We start from the raw sequence: 25656 nt of genomic DNA, 5'->3' as shown, positions 1-25656 counted from the left end.
GGAAAAGACCCTGATGCTGGGAGGGACTGGGGGCAGGAGAAGAAGGGGACGACAAAGGATGAGATAGCTGGATGGCATCACCGACTCGATGGACATTGAGTTGGTGACGGATAGGGAGGCCTGGCCTGCTGCAATTCATGGGATCGCAAAGAGTCGGACGTGACTGAGTGACTGAACTGACTGACTGAGGTTGGTCATAACTTTCCTTCCAAGGAGCAAGTGTCTTTTAATTTCATGGCTGCAATCACCATCTGCAGTGATTCTGGAGCCCAGAAAAATAGTCAACCACTGTTTGCACTGTTTCCCCATCTATTTCCCATGAAGTGATCGGACCAGATGCCATGATCTTAGTTTTCTGAATACTGAGCTTTAAGCCAACTTTTTCGCTCTCCTCTTTCACTTTCATCAAGAGGCTTTTTAGTTCCTCTTCACTTTCTGCCATAAGGGTGGTGTCATCTGCATATCTGAGGTTATTGAAATTTCTCTCTGCAATCTTGATTCCAGCTTGTGCTTCTTCCAGCCCAGTGTTTCTCATGATGTACTCTGCATATACGTTAAATAAGCAGGGTGACAATATACAGCCTTGACGTCCTCCTTTTCCTATTTGGAACCAGTCTGTCGTTCCGTGTCCAGTTCTAACTGTTGCTTCCTCACCTGCATACAGGTTTCTCAAGAGGTGAGTCAGGTGGCCTTGTATTCCCATCTCTTTCAGAATTTTCCACAGTTTATTGTGATCCACACAGTCAAAGGCTTTGGCATAGTCAATAAAGCAGAAATAGATGTTTTTCTGGAACTCTCTTACCCCTGCTGCGTCCGGGGAACGAAACCCACCCTTGGCCCCGCCCCCGCCATGACGCAGGCGCACGTGACGCGCGCCGGCGCGCGCTGTTTCCGGAAGTCGCCCCCGCGGTCTCTGCCGTGGGTGCCAGCGCTGTCGCCGCGAACTTCGGGAGTGGAACGGTCGAGGCGGGCCCTGGCGGGGCCGGAGGCCTGGCCACTCCGCAGAATGGAGATAATCAGGAGCAGTGCGTGTCCGCTGTACACCTCCCCGCGTCCTCGTGGCACTTCCTCACCCGGCCTGCTAGGCCCGCACCGCGGCAGGTCTACTTGACCCGGCCTGGGGCAGAGGCAGTCCCCTCAGGGGTTTGCTCCCCTTTTGCGTTTCTTGGGGCCTTGTTCGTCTCTGGCCCGTGCACCCCTCGGGGCTTATATCCCTCCGGTCTGTGCACCCTTTAGGGACTTGTCCTCTCATCCCAGGATCCTTGGCAGCTCCCCTTCCTTCCTTCCCTATCCCCCTAGTAACCTTTGGGCAGGAAGCCATGCCACCGGTTCTGAGCCTCTTCTCGGTTTCTCCGCAGATTTTAAGAGTAATCTCCACAAAGTGTACCAGGCCATAGAGGAGGCCGACTTCTTCGCCATCGATGGGGAGTTTTCAGGTATCCCTCGCTTGCAAGCTCGAGGCTGGCACCCTGCAGTGCATAGCCAAGCCTCCTCCTGCCCGCCACCCCACCCCCCACCCCCGCGCCCTCCTGACCCCTGGCCTGGGCTTATACCTGCTGGTCGCTCCTCCCTGTTTGAGTTTTCTGGGTCAGGTTGCATGAGTCTCCACGTTTCCTCTTAAACGTTTCAAAAGCACGAAAGAGGTGTGGTGGGTTTCCTGATTGGGTTTGTGGTTGTTCGAACTCTGAGGGTTGCAGATAAGAGACTACGGTTTTGATGCTGCTTAAAAACAGCTGGACAGGTGTGGGACATCGCTGGAGAGTTAGGGTCGGGCCTTTTTTGGTGTGTGGTGAAATACACATAGCATAAAATGTATCCTTTTAACCATTTTTAAGTGGTTTTAAAGTTCAGTGACATGTAGGACTTTAACACTGAAGTGCCATCATCCCCACCGTCCATCTCCACAGAACTTTTTCATCTTCCAGAACTGAAACTCTACACATTGAACAGTAATTCCCAGCTCCTCCCTTCCCTCTGCCTCTAGCAATCATTGTTTCTGTCTCTATGAATTTGACTAGTTTAGACATTTGCTCTAAGAGGACTCATACAATATTTGTGCTTTGTGACCGACTTTAGGGTTGAACTTCTGCAGATAAATGAGGGTATTCCTTTAGGCATTAATGAAAGTGTTCATTGCCTGCCTTGGCATGGGTGTACACATGTATCTAGTACTTAGATTAGTATAACTAACAGTTAAAATTGCAAGGTTCTTTGTTTTTTTTGGATCAAAGATATCCAATTTTTGGTAAAGATAACCATTTTGCTACAAGTTGTACATGCTACAAAGACCTCAGCTCTTTCTAAAGGAATCCATGCTGGGCATAACTTTGTTTTTACTGGGCATAATCCATTACTGGATTATAATTGCTTAATTTTATATATATAGTTATATATATAATTGTATATAATTATAATTACTGAATTATGATCAACCAATTGTGTCAGTTTCAAGTGTATAACCTAGTGATTTGATATTTTTATACATTATGGATTGGTTACCTCGATAAGTCTAGTTACCATACAAAGTTCTTGTCAGCTGTATTACTGGTTATATTCTCTGTGCTGTGACTTACTTATTTTATAAGTGAAAGTTTGTACCTCTTAAACCCCTTCATCTATTTGGCCTCCCCGCCTCGCCACTCCCCTCTTCCACTCTGGCAACCATCAGTTTACTCTCTGTATCAATAAGTCTCTTTCTGTTTCTTTTCTTTCTTTCTTTTTTTTTTAGATTTTATCAGTAAATGAAATCATCAGTATTTGCCTTTCTTTGACTTATTTCACTCTCTTAGCATAGTACCTTCTAGGTCCATCCATATTACAAGGTTTTTTTTTCTTCTTTTTTATGGTTGAGTAATATTTCTTTACACAAATTCTTTGCAATCCTATAGACTGTAGCCGTCAGGCTCCTCTATCCGTGGAATTCTCTAAGCAAGAATACTGGAGTAGGTAGCTATTCCCTTCTCCAGGGGATCTTCTCAACCCCTGGTCTCCCACATTGCAGGCAGATTCGTTACCATCTGAGCCATCAGGGAAGCCCCATGTGTGCATATGTATGCGTGTATACACACACACGCACACATGTACACACACATTTATAGCATCTTCTTTACCTATATATAGGATCTTTATCCATTCATTTATCCTTGGACACTTAAGTTGCTTCTATCTTTGCTATTGTAAATAATGCTGTAGTGACTTAGGGATGTATATATCTTTTTCAGTTAGAATTATTGAAGAAAAAATAATTTTTGTTTTCTTCTGATGAATATCCAGAAGTGGAATTGCTGGATCATATATTAATTCTATTTTTAATATTTTGAGGAAGCTTTATACTGTTTTCTATAGTGTCTGCACCAATTGACATTCCCGCCAACAGTACATGACAGTTTCCTTTTCTCCACATCCTTGCCAACACTTGTTATTTCTTGTATTTTTGAGAATAGCCATTCTGACAGATGTGAGGTGGTATCTCAAGATTGCTGTGGTTTTTCGGGGTCTTTTGTGGTTCTATACAAATTTTAGAACTATTTGTTTAGTGCTGTGAAAAATGCCATAGGTATTTTGCTAGAGATTGCATTGAATCTATAGATTATTTTGGGTAATATGGGCATTTTAACAGTATTAATTCTTCCAGTTCATGAGCATTTCTGTTTATTCATGTTTTCTTCAATTTCTTTTACCAGTGTCTTATAGTTCTCAGAGGACAGGTTAAATATACTCCTAGGTGTTTTATTCTTTTTGATGCAATTGTCAGTGGGATTGTTTTTATAATTTCTCTTTTTGATGGTTTGTTATTAGTGTATAGAAATTTACAGTGGATTTCTGAATATTAATTTTGTATCCTGCAACTCTACTGAATTCATTTATTAGTTCTAATAATTTTTTGGTGAGATATCTATAGGGTTTTCTTTATTTGAAATCTGTTTTAGATACTGAAACTGTCCATTCTCAAATTGAAACATTTGTATCTCTGAATTCTTTATTACAGGGTTTGGCTTGTTAGCCTGCAAAATTCATGCTAATTTTGAAAAAGTGAAATAAAGACCACTTCCAGTTAGTTTTAATTCATAAAAATATGAAATTATAGAGCCATTGAATAGTTGACTGACATTTTCTGTTAGCATTTCCTAATAGGTTCAAATTTTTTTTTCTTAAAATCTAGGAATCAGTGATGGACCTTCAGTCACCGCATTAACAAATGGTTTTGACACTCCAGAAGAAAGGTATCAGAAGCTTAAAAAGGTAAGTGGGTGTGCTAGAAAATCTTATTTTTTTTTTTCCCATGTTGGTCTTGCATATGTTAAATTATAGAGGAATAAAATCATCAAACTTATTGGTTAATTTCTCAACCCCAGCTATGAATTGATATTTAGTGGTATTTAAAACAACAGCAAAAATAATTGTTTGCTGGAAAACATTTTGGGGAAGGTTTAGTATTTTCATTGTTAATTTCATTTACAGGAAATATGATGTGGTTATTTTAATCATTTGGAAATAGGTTTACTATGATGCTCTGGATGATGCATAAGTGCTTAGTTGGGAAAAATATTAAGAAATATTTATAAGTTAATAATGCTTCTGATAGATAATCTATAATCGGTTTGGATCAGAAGTATTCTGCCAAAGTCAAGTAGAATAATCAGAAAACCTACCTGATTGCAAATACTGTTGCTCATGTCGACTATACAGCATTGTTTTGACAGATATTTTATTTCCCTTTTCCAGCATTCCATGGACTTTTTGCTGTTTCAGTTTGGCCTTTGCACTTTTAAGTATGACTACACAGATTCAAAGTAGGTTGTTTTAACAAGTGGTGGGAATTCTTTTGTCATGGCATAATGTAACACCCTAAGTCTCCTTTTATCTTATTTTCCCCAGGTATATAACAAAGTCTTTTAACTTCTATGTTTTCCCGAAACCCTTCAATAGATCCTCACCAGATGTCAAATTTGTTTGTCAGGTTAGTAGTATAACTGAGTTTTTTTTTTTTTTTTTTTTTTCCTGTTATGAATCCCTGATGAAGCTGTGTGGAAATGTGGAATCAGAATTCTCTTTAAAATTTTGTTCTATAACCAACTTTGCACTTTGGGCAAATCACTTTACCTCACTGACCTTCAGTTTTAGGATTGTAAATAAATCATACTCCCATCTTTCCTTTGACCTGAGAGTGAGTTAAGGAATAAGATGTAAGAGACAGGCAGAGGGAAATGGGAACATGAACTTTATTATAGGTAGAGCTGAATTTGAGACCATGACTTCGTACTGTAGCTCTTTTTTATTGTCTTACCCCTGAACTGAACCTACAGATTAGGACCTGCAGGTTTTTTTCCCACCCCATTCTCACTGCACGCCTCTTCAAGGGTAGACCTTTCTTTTCTGGAGGAGCAGGGTATGTGTGTATCCTCTTTGAAAAGAGCAAACCTAGAAGTGAAAGTGAAAGTATAGTCACTCAATTGTGTCTGACTCTTTGCAACCCCATCAACGTAGCTCCCAGGGTCCTCTGTCCATGGGATTCTTCAGACAAGAACACTGGAGTGGGTTGCTGTGCTCTCCTCCAAGGGATCTTCCCGACCCAGGGATCGATCCCAGGTCTCCTGCACTGCAGGCGGATTCTTTGCTGTCTGAGCCACCAAGGAACCCAGAAGGGGCTGTTACGTGTGCTCAGTTTCTTTTGCCAAGCTTACCAGTTAGGAAAGAGAGGGTAGAAAAAGACCACTGTTACCTACTGAGGAGGAAAGGGCTGACTTTAGGAGCCAAGGTGAGGATACAGGGAGGGTCCCCTTTAGAACAGCCAGTTCAGAGTTGTAGCTGATCTGGTGGACATTCGGTGAATGTCAGCTTCCCCTTTCTGCTCTCTTAATAATCTGATTAACGGCTAAGGAGATCATTGATCTCTACTGATAAGGACAGTGTGAATTAGTGTCCATCATATGGATATGTGATGAGACCTGAGTTTTGGTCTTCTCTTCCTTATAATCTTATGTCTGAGCTTCTCTCCCTGGAGTCACATTAGTTCCTTTGAGTCTTCCCATCTGTCCCTTTTCCTGCATCTAAGTAATAATGCAGTTAAGAAAGCCTGGAGGGTAGGCTTCAGAGTGACTGAGTCATGTCAGATTCTCTCTGTAATAAGGCAGGATGTAAACAAATGAAGCAGCATTCATTGTATGTCAGGAGCTGGAGAGAAGGTAATTTTACTCTTGTAACCAGCTTTTTTCTTTAATTAGCAGATAAACCATAGTTGATATTTCTTTACCTTGCAATAAGCTCAGTTCAGTTGCTCAGTCATGTCTGACTCTTTGCAACCCCATGGACTGCCACACTTGAGGCCTCCCTGTCCATCACCAACTCCCAAAGTTTACTGAAACTCGTGTCCATTGAGTCAGTGATGCCATCCAACCATCTCATCCTCCCTCATTTAACAGCTATTTACCAGTCACATGAGTATAGAATACTTCATTAAACAGTATTTGTAAATTTTCTCTGAGAAAGATAGGTTCAGTTTGGACATTTGTATGGATGTAGTTTTCCAGTGGTTGCAGGAAAAGACAGTTCCTTAAAGTGGATTCCATGGTTTTAGCCAGGAATTAATCAAATGCACACAGTGGCAGTGAGACATCTTAGGGATGACAGTATGTTCTAAAGACCAACACAAACACAACTGGAGACAGGTCAGAAGAACCCTACCCATCATACAAAATCATCTTGTGACTACACCTGGAACACTTCATGCAGTTCTGATAGCCAGCCACTCCTTAAAAAAATAAAAACATCATAGACTTGAAGACAGGCCAGAGATTAATGGGCTCAAATGGTGCAGTTCTCTGTTCTGGAAAAACAAAGGCAGAGAAGAGGTTGAGACTCAGTAAGTTAACTTGGCAATTATATGGATAAGGTAAATGGTAGTATCTTTGAATTTTTTTTTCTGGTCCTCCATCTAAGGTGGATTTTGTCTTGTTTAAAAATCTATACCTACAGCAGAGTCGCATCTTAAAAGGAACTTAGCTTCTCGAGTCAGCGAGTAGGGTGAAGATTGTGTCTAGTTAAAAATTGATCCTGAAAAGTTTTTATTATCCTTAAAGCAGGGAAAATTGGGGGGCAAGACAACTTATTGTGATACTTACTTTCAGATACTGTCTGAAAACTAAGTGTCTGTACACACAGTGAGCCACGCACACTAGGCAGGATGTGGAGGAATGACGCCCTGAGAGCCATGCACACACCTGTGCAGTGCGTGCCCGTCCAGGTGAATTGCAAGGCGTCTGCATTGTCTTCACTTCCTTTTTCTCCTGTTCTTCTTTCTTCTGCCTGAACATCTATAGTTGAGTTCATGGAAGAAAATACATACGTGGTTGTGAAAAGTCAAGACACTACTGCTGTCTATAAAAATGTAAAAAATGTTTTTTTTTTTAAATCCCCTCTTCCCCCATGCCACTTCTTTCCTCATTTCACTCCTTTTGTGCCATATATACATATACTCCTGTGTCTACATATATATATATACACACACACACACAATTTTAGTTTTTTCCTTTAATATATGCAGAATCATAACATTCATATTTTATATAACTTGCATTTTCCGTTTAACACAGTGTCTTCATATTTCATAATACAGATGTATTATAATTTATCTAATTGGAATTGGAAAGTTTTCCAGTGGCTTCCTATTTTAAACCGCTATAGTCAGTGTCCAGGTGCGTGTGTTTTGGTTGTATATAGGAATTTTTTTTTTTGCTGAATCAACGTATGTTTTTAAGCTGTTTTTTAAATTTAGTTTTAATCGGATGATAGTTGCTTTACAATGTTGTGTTGGTTTCTGCCGTACAAAAACATGAATCAGCCATAAGTGTACATATGCCCCCTCCCTCTGAACCTCCCTCCCCTTCCTCCCCCACCCCGTCCCACCTCTCTAGGTTGTCACAGACTAAGTTTCAGGCTGAACTCCAGGAATGTTTTTATAGGATAGCTTTCCTGTGAGGGGAATCGATGAGTCATAGAACTTATAGATTTAAAATTTTGATAGATGCCTCAAATTGTCCTCCCTAATATCTATGCTCAGCTTTTGAATCCTGAAAATGGTACATTTAGAACAAACCAAAGATAGTGTTTAGTATATTATAAATAAAGTTTGTTGGTTTGAAGTGTTTTTTCTTTTTTATGGTAAAAAAAAAAAATCCATAACCTAAAATTTACCATTTTAAGAGGCTTTAAGTTCAGGGGCATAGAGTACATTTTTTTGTGCAGTCTAAAGAGTATTATTTGAGTAGAAAATAAATAGCTTCAAAAAGGGGATACGTGATCTCTGACTCTGATTTTTAAAGAAGAAAGTTAGGATGTTTTGGAGTCTAGTGACAGGAAGGGTAAAAACGCCTTTCCATAAGCCATCTTTTGGTGTCTCTGTCAGTGATGGGTATTAGGGGAGCAGAGTTAAGAGTACTCAGGCATGGAAGGTAGAGGGGCTTGTGGCCCAAGTCAGAAGGCACTGGGTCTTATTTCAGAACAGGATGAAAAGGGAAAATATAGGGGAAATGGTTGCTTATTTCACATCACAGAAAACCTGGACATGATAGAAAATGATGTGTCTGTATCTCTGTGTGTGTGTGTATGTGCATGCATGCACATACCCATGTATATTTGATTAGGTTGCTCATATTTTAAAAGAACTTGTGTCAAGTAATAAAGATACATAAAGTACATAAAAGTATATATAATATATAAAACCTTTTAACCTAAGATTAAAAATAAGTAAGTGAAAAATTGGAAGAAAAGAAAAATGAGGGTGTGATTACTGTGTTATGCTTAGAACACAGAATTCATGCCAAAGAAAGTCTTACCTGCTTGTCTCTGAGCTTCCTACCAGCCAAGACAAGGGGGAAACACACCGTCAGTTCTGTGGTCCAAAGGATCAAAATGGACCAGGACTCAGGACCAGTTCAACTTTCCTCAGATTAGAGGCCCCAAGACATTTCCCTTTCTGTTATCATGGTATTAGTCGCTCAGTCATGTCTGACTCTTTGTGACCCTATGGACTGTAGCCTGCCAGACTCCTCTGTCCATGGAATTCTCCAGGCAAGAATACTGGAGTGGGTAGCCATTCCCTTTTCCAGGGGATCTTCCTGACCCAGGGATTGAACCCAGGTCTCCTTAATTGCAGGCAGATTCTTTATCATCTGAGCCACCAGGGAAGCCCTCTGTTATCGTAAAGAAGTCATTAATGAAGACAACGTTGTCTTCAGCAGCATCTCTAAAGTGAATATGGTAATGAGCTTACTGGAACTGGCAGAGCACCCTCAGTCTAGACTGATGGTGTAACTTCAAGTACGGCTCAGGAAGGGCTGCTCTATAAAGGGTCAGATTTAACTGTTCTAACTTCAGGTACTTCAGGAATGTCCAACTCTTTGAGATCCCATTGACTGCAGCACGCCAGGCTTCCCTGTCCATCACCAACTCACGGAGCTTGCTCAAACTCATGTCCATCAAGTCGTGGTGCCATCCAGTCATTTCATCCTCTGTTGTCCCCTTCTCTTCCTGTCTTCAATCTTCCCCAGCATCAGGGTCTTTTCCAATGAGTCAGCTCTTCGTATCAGGTGGCCAAAGCATTGGAGTTTCAGCTTCAGCGTTAGTCTTTCCAGTGAATATTCAGGACTGATTTCCTTTCAAATGGACTGGTTGGATCTCCCTTGGACTTGCTGTCCAAGGGACTCTCAAGAGTCTTCTCCAGCACCACAGTTCAAAAGCATCAATTCTTTGGCACTCAGCTTTCTTTATAGTCCAATTCTTACATCCATACCTGACTACTGGAAAAACCATAGCTTTGAATAGATGGAACTTTGTTGGCAAAGTAACGTCTCTGCCTTTTAATATGCTGTCTAGATTAGTCATAGCTTTTCTTCCAAGGAGCAAGTGTCTTTTAATTGGCTGCAGTCATCATCTGCAGTGATTTTGGAGCCCAAAATCATGGGACTGGATGCCATGATCTTTGTTTTTTGAATGTTGAATTTTAAGCCAGTTTTTTCACTTCCCTCGTTCACTTTCATCAGGAGGCTCTTTAGTTTCTTTTTAGCATATTAAAAAGCAGAGATATTACTTTGCCAACAGAGGTCTGTCTGGTCAAAGCTATGGTTTTTCCAGTAGTCATGTATGTTTGTGAGAGTTGGTCTATAAAGAAAGCTGAGTGCTGAAGATTGATGCTTTAAAAGTGTAGTGTTGGATAAGACTCTTGAGAGCCCCTTGGACCGCAAGGAGATCCAGCCAGTCCATCCGAAAGGAAATCAGTCCTGAATATTCATTGGAAGGGCTAATGCTGAAGCTGAAACTCTAATACTTTGGCCACCTGAAGCGAAGAGCTGACTCATTGGAAAAGACCCTGATGCTGGGAAAGATAGAAGCGGGGAGGAGAAGGGGATGGCAGAGGATGAGATGGTTGGATGGTATCGCTGACTCAATGGACATGAGTTTGAGTAAACCCCAGGAGTTGTTGATGGACAGGGCGGCCTGGTGTCCTGCAGTCCGTGGGGCTGCAAAGTCAGATACGACTGAGCGGCTTAACTGAATTGAACTGAACACAGTCAAAGGCTTTGGCGTAATCAGTGAAGCAGAAGTAGATGTTTTTCTGGAATTCTCTTGCTTTTTAGATGATCCAACAGATGGCTATTTGATCTCTGGTTCTGCTGCCTTTTCTAAGTCCGGCTTGAACATCTGGAAGTTCATGGTTCACATACTGTTGAAGCCTGGCTTGGAGAATTTTGAGCATGGCTTTGCTAGCATGTGAGATGAGTGCAATTGTGCGGTAGTTTGAATATTCTTTGGTGTTGTCCTTCTTTGGGATCAGAATGAAAACCGACCTTTTCCAGTCCTGTGGTCACTGCTGAGTTTTCCAAATTTGCTGGCATAATGAGTGCAGCACTTTCACAGCATCATCCTTCAGGATTTGAAATAGTTCGACTGGAATTCGATCACCTCCACTAGCTTTGTTCGTAGTGATGCTTCCTGAGGACCACTTGACATCACGAATTCTAGGATGTTTGGCTCTAGGTGTGTGATCACACCATTGTGGATATCTGGGTCATTAAGATCTTTTTTGTATAGTTCTTCTGTGTATTCTTGCCACCTCTTCTTAATATCTTCTGCTTCTGTTAGGTCCATACCATTTCTGTCTTTTACTGTGCCCATCTTTGCATTAAATATTCCCTTGGTATCTCTAATTTTCTTGAAGAGATCTCTAGTCTTTCCCATTCTATTGTTTTCCTCTGTTTCTTTGCACTGGTCACTGAGGAAGGCTTTCTTATCTCTCCTTGCTATTCTTTGGAACTATGCATTCAAATGGGAATATCTTTCCTTTTCTCCTTTACCTTTAGCTTCTCTTCTTTTCTCAGCTATCTGTAAGACCTCCTCAGACAACCATTTTGCCTTCTTGCATTTCTTTTTCTTGGGGATGGTCTTGATCACTGCCTCCTGTACATGTTACAAACCTCTGTCCATAACTCTTCAGGCTTTCTATCAGATCTAATCCCTTGAATCTATTTGTCACTTCTAGTGTATAATCCTAAGGGATTTGATTTAGGTCATACATGAATGGTCTAGTGGTTTTCCCTACTTTCTTCAATTTAAGTCTGAATTTGGCAATAAGGAGTTCATGGTCTGAGCCACAGTTGGTTCCTGGTCTTGTTTTTGGTGACTGTTACAGAGCCTCTCCTGGGCTTCCCGGTGGCTCAGACAGTAAAGCGTCTGCCTGCAGTGCGGGAGACCTGGGTTCAATCCCTGGGTTGAGAAGATCCCCTGGAGAAGGAAATGGCAACCCACTCCAGTACTCTTGCCCGGAAAATTCCATGGACTGAGGACCCTGGTGGGCTACAGTCCATGGGGTCGCAAAGAGTCAGACACGACTGAGCGACTTCATTTTCACTTTCTTTCATAGATCCTCTCCATCTTTGGCTGCAAAGAATATAATCAGTGTGATTTTGCTATTGACCATCTGTTGATGTCCATGTGTAGAGTCCTCTCTTGTATTGTTGGAAGAGGGTGTTTGCTGTGACCAGTGTGTTCTCTTGGCAAAACTCCATTAGCCTTTGCCCTGCTTCAATTTGTACTCCAAGGCCAAATTTGCCTGTTACTCCAGGTTTCTCTTGACTTCCTACTTTTGCATTCCAGTCCCCTATGATGAAAAGGACATCTTTTTTGAGTGTTAGTTCTAGAATGTCTTGTAGGTCTTTATAGAACCATTCAACTTCAGCTTCTTCAGCATTACTGGTTGGGGTATAGATTGGATTACTGTGTTATTGAATGGTTTTCTTTGGAAATGAACAGAGATCATTCTGTCATTTTTGAGATTGCACTCAAGTACTGCATTTCAGACTCTTGTTGACTGTGAGGGCCACTCCATTTCTTCTAAGGGATTCTTGCCCACAGTAGTATGTATAATCGTCATCTGAGTTAAATTCACCCATTCAAGTCTGTTTTAGTTCACTGATTACTAAAATGTCACTGTTCCCTCTTGCCATCTCCTGTTTGACCACTTCTAATTTACCTTAATTCATGGACCTAACAGTCCAGATTCCTATGCAGTATTGCTCTTTATAGCATCAGACTTTACTTCCATCACCAGACACATCCACAACTGGGCATTGTTTTCTCTTTGGCTCAGTCTCTTCAGTCTTTCTGGAGTTATTTCTCCACTTCTTTCCAGTAGCATATTGGACACCTACCGACCTGGGAATTTCGTTTTTCAGTGTCATGTATCTTTTTCCGATTTCATACTGTTCATGGGGTTCTCAAGGCAAGAAACTGGAGCGGTTTGCCATTCCCTTCAGTGGACCACGTTTTGTCAGAACGCTCCACCATGACCCTTGCGTCTTGGGTGGCCCTGCACAGCATGGCTCATAGTTTCATTGAGTTAGACAAGGCTGTTCTGACTTAAAACGAAAATAAAATTAGAGAAGCTCAGTGAAGTTTCTCACCTTCAGTCAGGTGAGTAAGGAGTTTGTGAAAATTTTCCCATTCTTGTGTATTATTACTTACTTGATATTTTTGCTACATTTACTTATATATTTTGACTTTGAGATATGTGTTTAGTAAGTCTCTTTACTGGGAATTTTTCTGTACTATGATGTTGAATGTAAAGAACATTCAGTTAAGATTTTGGGCTTCCAGAATCTAAGTTGAAGTGAATATTGATACCTTATAATTTGCACATTTTTTCCCTTAAACTTGAACCTGGGGTGAGATAATAGAAATACATTTAATTTTTATTCAGGAGTTTCCTGCCTCTTGGGAGAATATATGTTCACCCAGTAAGATTTTCTTAAATGTTGGGTAACAAAGGATATTTGTCTTACAAACTATAAGGGAGAAGCCCAGATAGTTGAAGTGAATGAATGGACAGTTCAGCAGCTGTGGAGTAGAAACCCCTTGTTCTCTGACCTGTGGCATGCTACCCCCTTGCCTGGTTGCCTTCGTTTGCTCCCCAGAGTTCTTTCTCTGCTTATGTTCACACACTTGCCATGAACATCACTGAAATGCATGTTCTATTTACTCTTGTTTCAGAGCTCAAGCATTGACTTTCTAGCAAGCCAAGGATTTGATTTTAATAAAGTTTTTCGCAACGGTAAGATTATACGTGACCTCTCTTCAGAGCTTGTAAATCTGGATTCGGTTGAGAATTATCTCTCTGTGTGTACTGTCTGAGACAGGGTCTTGGATTTCCATTTCAGCCTGTGCAGCTGTTAGAGTTTTTATTGTGCCCCGCTGTTGAAGGCCTGGTCCAGCATGAGTGGCACAGGAGAGGCGCTGCTGCCTCATTTAGCTCTAATGAGGCCTCTCAAGCCCCCCAGAGTCATTGGGTGGGGCTTGTGCTGTCACTCGTGGGACTCAGTCGCCTGGCAGACTCCCTGTGGGGTATGTGTCCCTGTTGTTTTCCAAGACAAGTGGTCCAGTGTCGCATTTTCAAAATCGGCCATGTTTCAGTAATACTGCGATGGTCTTTGAAGGAAAAAATTCAGTTCCGACGGCTAACTTGCTGGGTGATGTGCTGACCAGCAGCCTGGCGTGGTGGGGTCACCAAGTCTGAGTCCTTATCCCCAGCGTAGGGCATGATCCCTCAGAGAGGTGATTATTAAATATTTAATTAATAAACACTGGACATTTAAGCACGTCAGAATGGTTTTTTTTCCTCCATTCATTTACTTCCCGAAAAGTGCCTGGGAAAGCCTCTGTCGCTCCCAGCAGTATTAAGTGCCTGCTGCTCTAAGGTCAGTAGCTACTTTTCACTTAATTATTCTTGTAAACTGTTTTCTTTCCCATGGTGGATGTGTTACTGAGTGAGGTAGGGAAGGAGATATTTCTCAGCAAATGTTCCAGAACATAGACTTCAACTACAATCTCTTTCCCTGAGCATGATCTCCTTGTAGGGTCTTTAGGACCATGTCATGTTGTTTGTTTAATTGCTTCAGTGGTGCTGCATCTTCATATCTACTGGTGCTTTTGATATTTGGAAATGCTAAAAAAATTTTTGAATCCAAACTGCTTAACCTAGTGGGTAAACCTGCTGGGTAATACAATTTGGGTATAACAAAGTAATTTTATTTCCTGTGGCTCATGCTTGACTCTGAATGCCACTATAAAATACAAATTCCACATATAGTTAGAGTACTATGATGGAATGTGTGCAATTTTTTTGTTTTGTTTTGTTTTGGTGCACTGTGTGGCATGTGGGATCTTATTTCCTTGACCAAGGATCGAACTCATGCCCCCTGCATTGGAAGCATGGAGTCTTAACCGCTGGACCATCTGGGAAGTCTTATTGCAGAAATGTTTTGAAGGAACTACTTTAACCAGATTCCTATGAATGTGTAATTTCCAGCCTGATGGTTTTATTTTCATAGAAGGAGAGAAACAGCTTCATGAAGGATGCCTCATTTTCTAGTTTTGTAGTCAGACCTTGGAGTATTTTAGTCACAACTGCCTCAGGGCTCCTAGGCCATCTGTTATTACTGAGACTCTTATCCCTGTGCTTTAAATCTGACCCAGACCTCTACTCCTCTTCCTTATTAAATCTTTGCACTCTAGGGTTTGCACATGCCAAACACTTTCCTTCTGGCAGCCTCCTTGGACATACCTCTGACTTCCTTGTCTGAAGTGAACCAGGTGACTTCCGTCACCATTCTCCCAAGCACAGATGGTTTCAGCTGTCTGTGCAGCCAGGCAGTAGGCCTGCCACCTTCAGTCCAGCTGAGTTCTTCTCAGGAGCCATGGCTCTTCCAGGGCTGTGTAACCAGCTCTGCCATCCCCCTTCTGCTGACGTCCTGGGTGTGATAGAACTGGGATTCTAGTGCAGGCTGTCTAACACCTGAATTTATGCTCTTTTAACCTCCAAGTGGAATCTGCATTCCTGCAAATATTCCCCCCTCTTCTCCCCAGCCTCAATTATTTTAGGTTCTGTTTGCAAGAGTACCAGAAGCCTAGACTTTGGCTCATCTTTCTCTCTATTCCTACCTTTCTCCTCCTTCTGGGTGACTCCAGCATCCACACGGAGCACTTGCCAAAGCTCTGTCGTGTCTACTCCCAGGGGGTCAGCAGTCCTTGCTTCTGCCTCCCCTTAGCTGTCCACTCCCTTAGTGGCATCTTGAGTCTTATCAGCAGGAACTGTGCCCACCTCCATCATTTCTCCTTGACAGCGTCGCCCCTCGTCCTTCACAGCCACTTGGCTACCTCATTTCAGCAGTTGGTTGATCTCCATTGCTTTCTCACTCTCAGTTACCTTCTACTGTCTGGTTTTAACTTCTCTCCTTGTCCGCCTGGTCCATTATTATCCTTTCTTCCCCTTGCTCCTCTCCACATATTAAACTCGTCTAGCTAAGTCCCAGCCTTAGTTGGTTCTGATCACTCACTTTCTCTCTTCCTGAGCGTCTGAGTATTGCAATAAAATGGAACATACCTGAGCTCATTTGTCACTTTAAATGCATGAGCACAAGCATCAAGTAAGGACTCCATCATGCTCAAAAATCCTACTTTTCTGGCTTAGAAATTCGCTTTCTGACTTTCTACGATATCAGTATTTTTACCATCTCTCTCCAGGCCTCTCTCTCAGCTGCTGGTCATGACTCAATGAAAATAGAAGCCAGCAGGCAAGAGCCAGTTTGTGTTCTTACCACCAGACCCACAGGTCTCCCCGCTGAGCCTGGGCCCAGCCTTTTCACAGGTGTTCCTTAGAAGGCTAGTGCCTCCCTCTGTGTCAGGCACTGGCCCTTCCAGTTTGCCCTTCTGTCTGCTGGGTGTTTTCCCTTCTCTGCTGATCATTCCATCAACCTTTGTAAACATTCTTTTAGTGTTGCTCCTGCTGCTGCTAAGTCACATCAGTCGTGTCTGACTCTGTGTGACCCCATAGATGGCAGCCCAACAGGCTGCCCCATCCCTGGGATTCTCCAGGCAAGAACACTGGAGTGGGTTGCCGTTTCCTTCTCCAATGCATGAAAGTGAAAAATGAAAGTGAAGTTGCTCAGTCATGTCCGACTCTTTGCGACCCCATGGACTGCAGCCTACCAGGCTCCTCCATCCATGGGATTTTCCAGGCAAGAGTACTGGAGTGGGTTGCCATTGCCTTCCTCGTCTTCTAGTGCAGAGCTCCTTAATCTAGTTCAGAGGCCATTTTCCTGCTATAGAGTGAGTTCCGGAGTCTGTGAATCTGGGGAAGGTGGTGATGAGTTGACATCTGTATTTTGTCTAACCTTGAACTGAATTTGTTCATTTCTTCTGTTAGGGATGTAGGCAACTACCCAGCCACCTTAGCAGTAGCAGGAAGTTTGTCCTCAGTGAAATCCTAGGTATCTTCAAATGGCATTTTTGTTGTGGCAGATATCTTGAATATTGTTTACCTTCGCCAGTACTTTGAAATTACCATCATTATTTCACCTGCCAGTAGGTCTTTTAAAAAAAAAATTTATGTATTTAATTTACTTATTTGGCTGCACCAGGTCTTAGCTGCAGCGCTTGGAATCTTCAATCTTTGTTGCAGCATGTGAACTCTCAGTTATGGCATGCCAGATCTAGTTCCCTGAATAAGGATTGAACCCGGGCCCCCTACAATGGGAGCGCAGAGTCTTAGGACCAGTGGGGAAGTGCCTGCCATTAGGTCTTATTTAATGAGTTGACCAGGAAGCTGGTATCTTACATTACTATATCATAGATAAAAAAAGTTCTTGGTAACTATTTCAGTATAATTACTTTCCTTTATAATCTTGTGTATTTTATTTTATGCATTTGAAAACGTCATTTTGAGGTAGGGCCTGTAGATTTCACCCGACCACCAAAGGAGTAGGTGGCACGTGAAGATGAATCACGCCCGTGGGGATCTGTCTGTCTCAGAATAACACTGACCAAGCACACCTGCCCCTCACTTGATTCCACATCCCCAGCGCCACTTCTGGCCTGCGATGCTCCCACTCGGAGGAAAGCATCTTGAATGAGGGGTTTGCGCTTGCCATTCCTGCCTCTTCCCCTCTAGTTTTCTCTTTACCCACCAGAGCCCGTCTGCTGTCCGCAGCCCTCCTTGGACTTGAGGTCGGGTCAGCCTGCCAGGGCCTCACCCCCCGTGGGTCCTTCTCGGTCCTCACCCTGCCTCTGGCGGAACTCGGCCGGCCGATTGCTGTCCTTGGACTTGAGGTCGGGTCAGCCTGCCAGGGCCTCACCCCCCGTGGGTCCTTCTCGGTCCTCACCCCGCCTCTGGCGGAACTCGGCCGGCCGATTGCTGTCCGCAGCCCTCCTTGGACTTGAGGTCGGGTCAGCCTGCCAGGGCCTCAGCCCCCGTGGGTCCTTCCCTGTCCTCAGCCCGCCCCTGGCGGGACTCGGTGGCCGGCTGCGCCCTCCCCGGACGCTCCCCCCGCTCTCAGACTCTTCGTTCTGCGCTTTCCTCCTGCCTCCCTCTGGGCTCCTCCGCGTTCTGACTGGCTCTTTTTCGCCTCCTCTGGCTTCAGTGTTAGTCTCATATATTCCCTGGTTTTATTTACTTTTTATTATTAAATTCTTATTTTGAAATAATCTCAGGCTTTATAAATATTGCCAAAATACCTCAGAGAATTCCTGGTACCTGCCCTCCAGTTTCCTGAATGTTGGCATTATAGTGTTTGCCTTGTCATCCTTTCTCTCATTACATGCTTGTGTATAATTTTTTCCCCCCAAACCATTTTAGAGTAAGTTCCAAACATGACATTTCTTTATTCTAACTACTTCAGTGTGCATTTTCCTAAAAACAAGCACCTTCTCTTACACAGTACAGCAATCCAAATTAGGAAATGGACGTTGCTCTAGTACTGCTACCTCATTTACAAACCTAATGTATATAAGTTTTGCTACTTAGAGTAAAAGAGAAAAACTTCTCCCCATCCAGATTCAGTCTGGGCTCACATGCTGCATTTAAGCTGTCATATCTCTTTGCTCTTTTACAGTCCAGAACAATTTCTCAGTGTGTCTTTGATTTGAGTACCTTGACAGTATTTTGTAGTGGAGACTAGTTTGTGGCATGCCCCTCAGTTGGGACTTTTTTGATGTTTCCTCAGCCAAGTCCAGTACTCTTGCCTGGAGAATCCCATGGACGGAGGAGCCTGGTAGGGTATAGTCCATGGGGTCGCTAGGAGTCGGACACGACTGAGCTACTTCACTTTGACTTTTCACTTCCATGCGTTGGAGAAGGAAATGGCAACCCACTCCAGTGTTCTTGCCTGGAGAATCCCAGGGACGGGGGAGCCTGGTGGGCTGCCGTCTATGGGGTCGCACAGAGCCGGACACGACTGAAGCGACTTAGCAGCAGCAGTAGCAGCAGGCAAGTCCAGAGGCATCCATTCGTCTCAGGCAGAGACACTGCAGATGTGTGCTGCTCAGTACATCATATCAGGAGAACATGACACCAGTGAGCCGAGTTACTGATGATTATAGCTTTTCTGTTTACTTTTAGAAAAACACACCTACAGTACATCATCTGTTAACCATTTCTAAGTATACAGTTGGCTGGTATTAAGTACATGCATATTGTTGTGCAGCTTTTGGTGTTTGGAATGTTGATCAGACTTCTTCAATTAGGTTTAGCATCCACTGATGAGTCTTGCTTGAGACAGTTATTATTGCTGACAAATCATGATTTTCTAACTTCATCAATGGTTCCACAGTTTAACTGTCCCATGACTTGTAATACCCCCCTTCATCCTGATGACACCTGAATTTGTATCTCAACACCTTTCTCCTAAGCTTTAGCCTTTTATTTGTAGCTCTTCATTTATATGTACATCCCTAAATGATTTAATATGTCCAGGAGGTAGCTTTTGGCTTTATTGGGACAACTATGTCCATTTATTTTACTCACTGTGTATGGCTGTTTTCATGTTACAAAGATGTTGAGATCTCATGTTGCCATAGAGGTCTCCATATGGCCCATAAGCCTAAAATGTTTATTGTTTGTCTCTTTAAGGAAAGGTGTACTGATCTCTGATCTAAGTGGTTATCTCCTGCCTGGACAACCACAGTGAACAGTTCCTTCCGGCTGACCTCCCTACTTCAGTTCTCATAGAAGTCCAGATGGTCTTTTAAAAGCATGGAGCAGGGCTTCCGTGCTGGTCTAGTGGTTAAGAATCTGTCTTGCAGTGGACATGGGTTTGATCCCTGGTCCAGGAAGATTCCATATGCAGTAGCGCAGCTAGCCCATACATCACAGCTGCTGAACCTGAGTGAGCTCTAGAGCCTGTGCCCGCCATAGCTAGAGAGTAGCTGCTGTCTGCAACTGGGGAAAGCCCGTGCGCAGCAGCGAAGACCCAGTGCAGTCAAAAATAAATAAGTAAATGATTTTTTAAAAGTACATGAAAATACGGAGCAGATAATGTGATTATTGTGCTTAAAGCCTTCCAACAGCATCCCGTTGTCCTTAGAATAAGTAAATTCTTACCGTGGCCTCTAAGGGCCCGTGTAATCCTGCCCCATCCTCTGCAGCCTGACATTAATCCATTCTCCTGCTTACAGCTTCCTTCTCTGGAACTGTTTCTGGAACAGTCCAAGCCGTTTCTGTCCTCTGGGCATTTATGCCTGTTCCCTGCTTGAAATACTCTTCCCCCAGTTCCTGCGTGTCTGATCCATGCTCACCTTTTGGGTCCTCCCGCCCGGTGGCCTTCTCTGGTCATCTTAAGGTTGTTCCCTTCACTACAGAGCAGGACGCATCTACCTTGTTCATCATTAGCTCACCGACACCTGGTATGGTGCCTGGCACAGTGTACATGCCAAATCACAATTTATTGAGAGATGAATGAATGAATGAGCACATGAGTGAATGAAATAAGACACATACATTTCAAAATCACTTGCTGTTTCCATTGATTTTTTTTTTTTTTTGAGCTGTAGTCAAATATGGTCTTTCCCAAGTATTTTAGACTCTGTGGTTTGTTACAAAATTTTTTATGATAAACAGTGACGTCTGCTAATGCACACTTCTAAAAATTCTGTTCAGGAATTCCGTACTTAAACCAGGAAGAAGAAAGGCAGTTAAGAGAGCAGTATGATGAGAAGCGTTCGCAGTCCAATGGTGCAGGTGCTCTGTCCTACACGTCTCCGAACACTTCGAAGTGTCCCGTGACAATTCCTGACGATCAGAAGAAGTTTATTGACCAAGTGGTGTAAGTTCCTAAGCTGAAACCAGACGTGCGATGAGATGTGTGTCTTGGGGCAGGATTGATGCCTATGTCTCAGGCTTGTGATACCCACACACAGCGCACACAGAAGGGTGATGTGAGGGCAGGATTTAATTGTGGCATACCTGAGTTTGTGTTATATGTTGTGTTCAATCGCTGAGTTGTGTCTATCTCTTTGTGACCCCATGGACTGCAGCATGCCAGGCTTTTCTGTCTTTCACTGTCTCCTGAAGTTAGCTCAGACTCATGTCCATTGAGTTGGTGATGCCATCCAACCATCTGCTGTCAGTTGTAAATGGAGTTCCGTGTACTGTGTGCAGAATTGCCATGTGTCACCAGGCCTGAGACTGCCTTGGCAAGGGGGCAGACCTCTTGTGTGGACCACAGGCCTGACAGCCATTGTTCCCCCAAAGGCAGAGGCCCATCCAGATATTGCAACGTTTATCTGTGTTTTTTTTTCTGTTGTGGTGAAGTTTCTGACAAGCAAATGTGCCACGGGAGGAGCGTCTGGTTTTGCTTAGTTATCAGTATAACTGCTGACTCATTGGAAAAGACCCTGATGTTGGGAAAGATTAAAGGTAGAAGGAGAAGAGGGTGACAGAGGATGAGATGGTTGAATGGCATTACTGATTCAATGGACATGAACTTGGGCAAACTCTGAGAGATGGTGAGGGAGAGGGAAGCCTGGCATGCTGCAGTCCATGTTGTTGAGAAGACTTGGACATGACTTGGCGACTGAACAACATACTTGGCGACTTGAATAACAAAGCTACTTGACTAGGAAAGTAAAAATGTAAATCACTTGTATCAGTGAATCCTTGAGAAGTTGTCACTAACTCATTAATAACAATGACAAAAAGAATCTGCCAAAGTAAAGTATTTTAAGCCTTACTGAACTAAAAAGTTATGATTTGGTAAAATTACATTGTCATATGTTACTGCTTTTGAGTATGGTGGTTGAGTATGTTGGTTGAGTATGTTGATTGATGACTTCATTCCTTAATGATGCTGATGGTCATGTTTTTATTCTAATTCTTCAGAAAGAAAATAGAAGATTTATTACAAAGTGAAGAGAACAAGAACTTGGATTTAGAGCCATGTACTGGGTCAGTTGCCTTGAATATTTTCACTTGTTCTTTTTTGGGAAAGGTAGATGATTTCTGGCATGTGCTCTTCTTGGTCTCTTAAAAACATTCATAAATAGTCTTTTTATTATAGGTATGTTCCCAAGATTTTGGCACTAACTTTAGTGTTAATGCAGTGGAGACCATGATATATTGAGACACTGAATGAGTGCTTTGTCCTGTCCTGGAGGGAAGAAAACTGTTGTGCACCTTTGCTTTAAGACATGCTCAAGAGTGGCGTAATTATTGTAGTCTTGATGTGTGCTTCATACAGAAAGACTTGAGAAGAGCAGAGTCCATTGTTAGGCTATTTCTGTCCTTTTCATTTCTCTCTGCAGTAAAAAGCATCAGTGTTTCAAAGAGTCAGTAACTGAAACAGCCTGCCTTCCTTCCTTCTACTTTGTGACTAGCTTCACAGAAGTGTTTTAATGCATCTGTCTACTTAAAATTCTCTTCATACAGCCACAGGAGGTAATATTTTGGTTCGATAAGGACTTCTGCTTCTTTTATAAAGGCAGTATAATAATAGCAGTGATAAAGAACATTTTCAATTCATTAGTTCTCTTGGAGAAGGGAATGGCTACTTCAGTATTCTGGCCTGGAAAATTCCATGAACTGTTCCATGGGGTCGCGAAGAGTTGGACATGACGGAGCGACTTTCATTTTCACGTTCAGTTCATTAATTATGCTGTGTCGTGACACAGTTGTGGCACATGGGCTTGTCTCGCAGCTTGTGTGGTGTGTAGACTGAATTGCCCCTTGGCATATAGGATCTTAGTTCCCCGACTAAGGATCAAACCCGAGTCCTCTGCATTGAAAAGTGGATTCTTAACCACTGGACCACCAGGGAAGTCCCAGTAAAGAGCATTTTTATTTATTTATTTATTTTTATTTATTTATTTTTTTTTTAATTTTTATTAGTTGGAGGCTAATTACTTTACATCATTACAGTAGTTTTTGTCATACACTGAAATGAATTAGCCATGGATTTACATGTATTCCCCATCCCAGTCCCCCCTCCCACCTCCCTCTCCACCCGATCCCTCTGGGTCTTCCCAGTGCACCAGGCCCGAGCACTTGTCTCATGTACCCAACCTGGGCTGGTGATCTGTTTCACCCTAGATAATATACATGTTTCAATGCTGTTCTCTTGAAACATCCCACCCTCGCCTTCCCCCAGAGTCCACAAGTCTGTTCTATACATCTGAATCTCTTTTTCTGTTTTGCATATAGGGTTATCGTTACCATCTTTCTAAAGTCCATATATATGTGTTAGTATACTGTAATGGTCTTTATCTTTCTGGCTTACTTCGCTCTGTATAATGGGCTCCAGTTTCATCCATCTCATTAGAACTGATTCAAATGAATTCTTTTTAATGGCTGAGTAATATTCCATGGTGTATATGTACCACAGCTTCCTCATCCATTCGTCTGCTGATGGGCATCTGGGTTGCTTCCATGTCCTGGCTATTATAAACAGTGCTGCGATGAACATTGGGGTGCACGTATCTCTTTCAGATCTGGTTTCCTTGGTGTGTATGCCCAGAAGTGGGATTGCTGGGTCATATGGCAGTTTTATTTCCAGCTTTTTAAGAAATCTCTACACTGTTTTCCATAGTGGCTGTACTAATTTGCATTCCCACCAACAGTGTAAGAGGGTTCCCTTTTCTCCACACCCTCTCCAGCATTTATTGCTTGTAGACTTTTGGATAGCAGCCATCCTGACTGGCGTGTAATGGTACCTCATTGTGGTTTTGATTTGCATTTCTCTGATAATGAGTGATGTTGAGCATCTTTTCATGTGTTTTTTTGCCATCTGTATGTCTTCCTTGGAGAAATGTCTGTTGAGTTCTTTGGCCCATTTTTTGATTGGGTCATTTATTTTTCTGGAGTTGAGCTGGAGGAGTTGCTTGTATATTTTTGAGATTAATCCTTTGTCTGTTGCTTCGTTTGCTATTATTTTCTCCCCATCTGAGGGCTGTCTTTTCACCTGGCTTATAGTTTCCTTTGTTGTGCAAAAGCTTTTAAGTTTCATTAGGTCCCATTTGTTTATTTTTGCTTTTATTTCTAAAATTCTGGGATGTGGGTCATAGAGGATCCTGCTGTGATTTATGTTGGAGAGTGTTTTGCCTATGTTCTCCTCTAGGAGTTTGATAGTTTCTGGTCTTACATTTAGATCTTTAATCCATTTTGAGTTTATTTTTGTGTATGGTGTTAGAAAGTGTTCTAGTTTCATTCTTTTACAGGTGGTTGACCAGTTTTCCCAGCACCACTTGTTAAAGAGGTTGTCTTTTTTCCATTGTATATCCTTGCCTCCTTTGTCGAAGATGAGGTGACCATAGGTTCGTGGATTTATCTCTGGGCTTTCTATTCTGTTCCATTGATCTATACTTCTGTCTTTGTGCCAGTACCATACTGTCTTGATGACTGTGGCTTTGTAGTAGAGTCTGAAGTCAGGCAGATTGATTCCTCCAGTTCCATTCTTCTTTCTCAAGGTTACTTTGGCTATTCGAGGTTTCTTGTATTTCCATACAAATTGTGAGATTATTTGTTCTAGTTCTGTGAAAAATACCGTTGGTAGCTTGATAGGGATTGCATTGGATCTATAGATTGCTTTGGGTAGTATAGCCATTTTGACAATATTGATTCTTCCAATCCATGAACACGGTATATTTCTCCATCTGTTTGTGTCCTCTTTGATTTCTTTCATCAGTGTTTTATAGTTTTCTATGTATAGGTCTTTTGTTTCTTTAGGTAGATATACTCCTAAGTATTTTATTCTTTTTGTTGCAATGGTGAATGGTATCGTTTCCTTAATTTCTCTTTCTGTTTTCTCATTGTTAGTGTATAGGAATGCAAGAGATTTCTGTGTGTTAATTTTATATCCTGCAACTTTACTGTATTCATTGATTAGCTCTAGTAATTTTCTGGTAGAGTCTTTAGGGTTTTCTGTGTAGAGGATCATGTCATCTGCAAACAGCGAGAGTTTCACTTCTTCTTTTCCTATCTGGATTCCTTTTACTTATTTTTCTGCCCTGATTGCTGTGGCCAAAACTTCCAAAACTATGTTGAATAGTAGTGGTGAGAGTGGGCACCCTTGTCTTGTTCCTGATTTCAGGGGAAATGCTTTCAGTTTTTCACCATTGAGGGTGATGCTTGCTGTGGGTTTGTCATATATAGCTTTTATTATGTTGAGGTATGTTCCTTCTATTCCTGCTTTCTGGAGAGTTTTAATCATAAATGGATGTTGAATTTTGTCAAAGGCTTTTTCTGCATCTATTGAGATAATCATATGGTTTTTATCTTTCAATTTGTTAATGTGGTGTATTACATTGATTGACTTGCGGATATTAAAGAATCCTTGCATTCCTGGGATAAAGCCCACTTGGTCATGATGAATGATTTTTTTAATATGTTGTTGGATTCTGTTTGCTAGAATTTTGTTAAGGATTTTTGCATCTATGTTCATCAGTGATATTGGCCTGTAGTTTTCTTTTTTTGTGGCATCTTTGTCTGGTTTTGGAATTAGGGTGATGGTGGCCTCATAGAATGAGTTTGGAAGTTTACCTTCTTCTGCAATCTTCTGGAAGAGTTTGAGTAAGATAGGTGTTAGCTCTTCTCTAAATTTTTGGTAGAATTCAGCTGTGAAGCCATCTGGTCCTGGGCTTTTGTTTGCTGGAAGATTTCTGATTACAGTTTCGATTTCCTTGCTTGTGATCATTTTGTTAAGATCTTCTATTTCTTCCTGGTTCAGTTTTGGAAAGTTATACTTCTCTAAGAACTTGTCCATTTCTTCCAAGTTGTCCATTTTATTGGCATAGAGCTGCTGGTAGTAGTCTCTTATGATCCTTTGTATTTCAGTGTTGTCTGTT

General features: G+C 42.1%; 1 protein-coding gene across 4 annotated transcripts in view; it reads left to right on the top strand.

Annotated features, from left to right (window-relative positions):
- The first annotated feature begins 892 nt into the window (after positions 1-892).
- PARN (poly(A)-specific ribonuclease) overlaps positions 893-25656 on the top strand; it is a 178776-nt gene continuing 154012 nt past the window's right edge. For 2 of the 4 annotated variants that reach the window (XM_070460860.1, XM_070460862.1), the window contains exons 1-8: positions 893-1025; positions 1359-1436; positions 4163-4242; positions 4726-4793; positions 4879-4960; positions 13543-13603; positions 20480-20645; positions 21701-21766. In XM_070460860.1, coding sequence (XP_070316961.1) covers positions 1007-1025; positions 1359-1436; positions 4163-4242; positions 4726-4793; positions 4879-4960; positions 13543-13603; positions 20480-20645; positions 21701-21766 — 620 coding nt within the window. In that variant the 5' untranslated portion in view covers positions 893-1006. Of the gene's footprint in view, positions 1102-1358; positions 1437-4162; positions 4243-4725; positions 4794-4878; positions 4961-13542; positions 13604-20479; positions 20646-21700; positions 21767-25656 lie in introns of all 4 variants that reach the window. The other 2 variants (XM_070460863.1, XM_070460861.1) reach the window with 2 other exon arrangements.

The sequence above is a fragment of the Odocoileus virginianus genome, chromosome 33 (genome assembly GCF_023699985.2).
Source record: "Odocoileus virginianus isolate 20LAN1187 ecotype Illinois chromosome 33, Ovbor_1.2, whole genome shotgun sequence".
Lineage (NCBI taxonomy): Eukaryota > Metazoa > Chordata > Mammalia > Artiodactyla > Cervidae > Odocoileus > Odocoileus virginianus.
The sequence above is the reverse complement of the archived record's forward strand: the minus strand, read 5'-3'. Positions and strand labels throughout refer to the sequence as shown.